This window comes from Somniosus microcephalus, chromosome 30, assembly GCF_052327205.1.
Source record: "Somniosus microcephalus isolate GS21.2 chromosome 30, FLI_Smic_1.0, whole genome shotgun sequence".
Classification (NCBI taxonomy): Eukaryota; Metazoa; Chordata; class Chondrichthyes; order Squaliformes; family Somniosidae; genus Somniosus; species Somniosus microcephalus.
Window position 1 is genome coordinate 19,700,089 of NC_141016.1, and position 6,000 is coordinate 19,706,088.

The window sequence follows — 6,000 nt, forward strand, 5'->3', positions numbered from 1 at the left end:
TTTCAGGATATGCCAGAACTGTATTGACAGAAGTCCTAGAACAGTTTTCGACACTGCATTCATCATTGGGGAATGGTTTGTGCTGTGCCTTGAGAAAACAGCTTTAGAAATCGGTCAAAAATACAATAATACAGTGGCAGCTTGTTAACGCATATCTTATTGGTGTTCATTTAAAGGCAGTATTTTCTCGGGAACCATTCGTTGTCTGCACATTTGAACACTGTCGCCCTGGAGTATGTGAGTGAATATTTAGTCCAGTATATTTCAGAACGTACTAACCAGCTAAAAGACACCAAATTTTTACACGAGTGCATTTTTAAACTACTTTTCTTTTTAAAGTGAGAAGCAGGACACGCCAAGGCTGGAGGTGCGAATCAGGAAGGAGTGATTTGGTAATGCCGAGCTCAAGTTTCAAAACCCTGTTAATTGTAAGAGGAAGGGACACGAGAGGGAGCTAAGAGATTCCTGGGAAAGAGTGAGTTTGAACCGCGTTTGATTAGCATTTATTTCAACAAAGTGAGGACGTAGCACGGAATCAGTTTGTTTGGGGGAAACAACAGCAAATGCTCATCTCCTCAGAACATAAAACAAGTTGCAGCTCTCCGTTCTACACTCTTTTTGATCAACTGTGATGATGTGGTAAAAAACACCAGGAATAAAATTCCTCCTGTTGATTAGTTTATCAAAAGTGAATGGAATACAAAATGAGACATCCTGTTTTGTACTCATGCTTTCCGTTAATATTTTTTAACAGAAGGCGCTTCACCCCCACTATATGTACTGCAGGTCTATTGATTCTATTCTCCTCTCTCCTCCCCCCCCCCAATTTTTTCATCCATTTTGCTTAATCTGTTTAGGTCAGACACTTTGTACCATTCCCAATGGACCAGCCAAATGGCCAGCTCTGAGGTTTCTGCCAATGCTGCTTCCTAATGAAGTGTTAAGGGGTCTGCGTGGGGCAACCTGCATTATCTGCTCTGGGTTTTTTTTTGGTTCTCCTCTGGGGGAACCTGGTGCTTCACCTGCACCAAGCACCCACCCCGCTGAGAACCCAACCAAGATGGGAAGCAGGTCTGAACCTCAGTCATACTGCTGCGTGTCTTAGCACAGCAGTATAAAGCGACTTCTGCTGCTAAGCAAACTGTGACTTCAAATCCACAAAAAAGTCTCCAGAAGCCAGTTCTTCCTTCGCAAAGACAATTTTCTCATTCCCCAGGATCACAAGCAGTTTCTTTTGCCGGATTTTTTCCAATACTATTAGATTAGAAAAAAATACTGTATTCTTTCTTTTTCTCATGAATAGCAAATCCAGTCTTCAAAATAAGACAGAGCCAGAGGCAATAATAAATATTGCTGCTTGGTTCTGAAGGGAGATCATCTGTATTTGGCCAATTCAAAGCAGCTGTTAAATATTAACTTACATTTATCACACTTGCCTCCTACAGTAGTAAGATTACCAGCATGTCCTTTCGGTAACCTATACCAAGTGATATATTTTATCTTGTTCATGACCTCTGTATTTTCAAAAATATTTATGATCGATTGCTAAATTCCCATTACTCAACATGTCCATTCATTTGTCCTTTTCTGCCAAGGGAATCACCCAGGTTTCCTATCATCAACAAGATTCTTTCCGAACAGTAAGTTTTTTTTTGTATTTGAGAAGATCATCAATTTTAAATGTGTGGCAGCATATGGCACAGCGAGCGAAGTGCTGATTGACTGCTTCTGTAATAGCTTAATGCCCTGGCAGTTCGCTCCTGTGTCACTTTACAGAATCTGAATAGTCATTTTGTTTGAAATCACAAGCCATGCCAGTGTTTTGGAAATTTGGTTATCTGCACTGGAGGCGTCTAACCTTTCATTGCCTCTTCGATGCAACAGTGAGACTGGTCTGGATTTTGACACTGTGAGCTCCTTATTTGTCAGGACTACAAAAAATCCTACAATGCTAAATGTGCACCACAGAATTCCGCTTCCCTCCCCCCCAAAAAATAGGTCGCAGTGACCTGTATAGGCATTAGATGCCGAGGATATTTTAACAAAAGGCGAAGACTTCATCCTATGATCTGTCTGAAGCCGGAATGACTATTTGGTGGATCAGAGTGCTTTACATAACATGTTTCACTATTCCCCCCCCCCCCGCCCCCCAAATCCACGGTGACAATCTGCATATATTAAAACGGCACAATAAGAAAACAGTACACATCTAGAACATTGCATTGTCGTGCAATGCACTGCTGAGACATTAAAATATAAAAAACTTCAGCCAATAAAAAGGGCAACTTTTTTTTTAAAAAGTGCTCTGCTGTGGCAAGTTTTAGCATCTTAAACCCTTCCAGTTGCAAGAATCGCACGCGAAATACAAGAAAGTTACAATGCATGCTATTTTTTAAAGAAGAAAAGCCTGCAATACCTGCAATTCTAGGCTTGATTCTCGGCAATATCCAGAAGGCACCACACAGAAATTGTGCTGTAGTTTGACAGAGACGCTGTAAGCCATTCGAGATAAGCACCCACAAGCAAGAAGACGGGAGGGGATAAATCATCACCGTATCTTTATTTTTTTAATTCCTTCTCCCCTTTCTCACTGTAACAATGTGATGCTCAGAGGCTGCACTGGATACACTGGAGGTCCCGCCTCGGACCCGCCCACTGCCCCCCTTCCCGCTGCCCCATTGGCTGCCAGCCCCGCAGCCCCGCCACCTCATTGGGCCACGCCGCCGTCAGTCATTCGCGCCTGCCTCCCTAGCAACCGGGGCTCAGCTTGAGCCTGGGTCCTGCTTGTCTCTACCAGGTACAGTACAAGAGGCAAAGGAGTTAATGTTGTCTAATGTTGACCTCACATGCAATGATTGCACCAGAAAGGGTTCCTCGCACTTAATGTAAGAAAGAAGACATATGTGTCTTTTACTTTGTACTCAATTCAGAATTTTTGTTTTTAAAGAAAATGAAAGATTTTTTGCAATATTCTCAAATTTGGGACTTTTGCAGCATTATCTGAATTGTACTTTTCAAAGTACGCCCTTTGCAGCCGCTGTCTGGGGCTCCCTTCACCCCCCACATCACCCCCACCCAGAGGAGTGGTCATTCACCTTTGTCCCAAATTGAAGTTCTTCTGCCAAATGTATCTATTTGCGTAAAAGAGTAAAAAAATAATGATCACCATCTTTAGACTTAAAACGTTATATTTCACAACATTAGGAGTTATTTTGGACGTTGCATTCCAAACATTATTGTTAACACCAGTGTGGGGAAACCTCAATGGAAATAAAGAAATAGGACATTACAGTACAAAAAAGGAATGACCTACAAATCAGTCCTACCCAGTGCTCTAGGACTTCAAAGAAAACCAAAGTATTTTTGCTCTGTCTAACAATGAATTTCTCGCGGTGCTACTCAAATTAAATCATATTTGGAGCTTTTTTATCAAGACAGGGAGGGACATCATAACATAGAAAACACAATAAAAAAATTAATTCTTGCATTTATATGGCGTCTTCTACGACCACCGGACGTCTCAAAGCGCTTTACAGCCAATGAAGTATTTTTTTGAAGTGTAGTCGCTGTTCTAATGTGGGAAACGCGGCAACCAGTTTGCGCACAGCAAGGTCCCACAAACAGCAATGTGATAATGAGCAGATAATCTGCTTTTTAGTGATGTTGGTTGAGGGATAAATATTGGCCGGGTGAATGGGGGGCGCGGATTGTAACTGCGAGCAGGTTTAGGGCAGGTGGAGAATCGGGCAAGCGCAGGTCCTTCCAGACCTCCTCAGTTTGAGGCCTGGGCTATTTTCACTCTCGGGCCTTGTTTGCATCCCAGCGACCAGCTCCCGCCCACCCCCCCCCCCCCCCCACCCGCCGAAAGAGCTAAGGGGCAGCTGGCTGGCCTTCGGGCAGGTCAAAATGGCGGGGCCCAAAGGCCTCCTGCTGCCAGCAGGGTAAATCCGGGGGCGGGGGGTGGGGGCAGGGTGTATATCAGGCCCATTTTAAAGGTAGGAAGAAAGGGGGGCGCACGGTGCAGCAGAGGCCCACACTTCACTTGTGGGATCTGGAGGAGCACTCCTGCCCATTCTAGACCCACAAAGGAAAGTTTGCGACTTACCCTGGAGGGCCTCCCGTTCTATCCCGTGGTGGGTGCCCCACTCAGTAGGCCATTAAAATGCCGTCGGAGTCCAAATTGCATCATATGACCCAATTTGCATGTATTAATGAGATTCCCATCTGAGTCAGCAGCCTCAACTGTCTTTAAAAAAAAGCCCAGCTAAATTGGTGGTGGCCAGAACTGAGCAGGAATGGGGCAGTAGATCTTTGCACAGCTATTTGAACTACATTTCCACCATGTTCACAATGGATGGGTTGGGCTAAAATCCCCCCCCCCCCCTCCATGTAAACACTGCTAAAATAGTCTCTTTCAAGCTACAGGGTCTATCGGATGTTAACTAAACATAGGGTGAGTTAATTCCAAGGTTAATTGCTGTTCAGACTAGATCTCAGACCCCTGGCTTTGCAGTGGGCAGGCCAAATAAGAGCCTGCAGACATTGTGGCTCTGGTATTTTCTGTTCCTGGAGATTTTTTCTGCACATTGCTTTTTATATTAACAGCTGTGCTAAGTTGGCCGATGACACCAAGGACAATGGGGTTGGGGCCTTTTGATTGGCTTCAGCATCTGAGAGTAAGGGAGATGTAAAATAAGCTAGGGTTTCTGCCCCTGATTCATTCCCATTACTGGAGTGTGTGTGTGTGTGACTGAGTGAAGTGAAATCTGGTTCTGGCTGAGGAGCAGCTGGCTCACTAAACCCACTCATGAAGGTTAGCCACTTGGGAGAAATACTGGAGGACTGCGAGTTCCCAGCCCAACCAGAAAGAAAGACAAACTTGCATTTATATAGCACCTTTCATGGCCTCAGGATGTCCCAAAGTGCTTTACAACCAATTAACTATTTTTGAAATGTAATCGTTGTTGTAATACAAGGAAGCACCTTTAGCGAACAGAAAATGTGGTGTTAGTAAGAAAAACAAACAAACTTGAGAATCAGAAATAAAAACTAAAAGTGCTTCAAGTTATCATAGGGCTTGTCAGCATCTGAAGGAAATAAACAGGTTAAAATTGTAGACGGGACCTTTCATGAGAGACATTATCCTGTCTAAACATATAAAATTCTTGAGGGGCTTGACAGGGGAAAGGCTGGGAGGATGTTTCCCCTGGCTGGGGAGTCTAGAACCAGGGGTCACGGGCTCAGAATATGGGGTCGGCCATTTAGGACTGAGATGAGGAGAAATTTCTTCACTCAAAGAGTTGTGAATCTTTGGAATTCTCTACCTCAAAGGGCTGTGGATGCTCAGTCATTGAGTATATTCAAGACAGAGATCGATAGACTGTTGGATACTAAGGGAACCAAGGGAGATGGGAGTAGTGCGGGAAGGTGGAGTTGAGGCAGAAGATCAGCTATGATCTTACTGAATGGTGAAGCAGGCTCAAAGGGCTGAATAGCCTACACCTGCTCCTATCTTATGTTCTTATGTTTGCTCTATCAGGTGCTGACTGAATTCCTCTGTCCCTCCAGCTTTCTCTGATTTTTTACTTGCTATGCAGCATGTACTTTGTTTATATATAAACTAGCTGGGGGGCCCGGCGTTGCCAAGGCTTTTTTGTAAAATGGAAGTTTGAAGGATTAGGCCCCACCCACCCCATAGGATTGGTCAACCATCAAGTCAATCAACGCTAATGAGCGGATTCCCCCATAGGATTGGTCAACCATCAGGTTTTTGAGCGTTTTTTGTATGCTGTCCAAACAATTTTTGTGTGACCAAAAAGTAAATATGCCTATGACACTCCCCTAATCATAAGCTTTCTTTTGATATAACATATGCGTAGGTACGCTCTATAACTTTTGAGTGTATAGCGGACATACACACAGACAGACAGACACGCAGACAGACAGACGGACGGATCCTTTTATATATATAGATATACTGATGTGCATGTTAATGTTTGT

The 6,000-nt window shown here is 43.9% G+C and overlaps 1 protein-coding gene across 1 annotated transcript in view; it reads right to left on the reverse strand.

Annotated features, from left to right (window-relative positions):
- LOC147097987 (zinc finger matrin-type protein 4-like) overlaps positions 1–2,577 on the reverse strand; it is a 319,696-nt gene extending 317,119 nt beyond the window's left edge. The window contains exon 1 of the mRNA XM_085971183.1: positions 2,417–2,577. Coding sequence (XP_085827309.1) covers positions 2,417–2,503 — 87 coding nt within the window. The 5' untranslated portion in view covers positions 2,504–2,577. The remainder of the gene's footprint in view (positions 1–2,416) is intronic.
- Between the last annotated feature and the right edge of the window lie 3,423 nt (positions 2,578–6,000).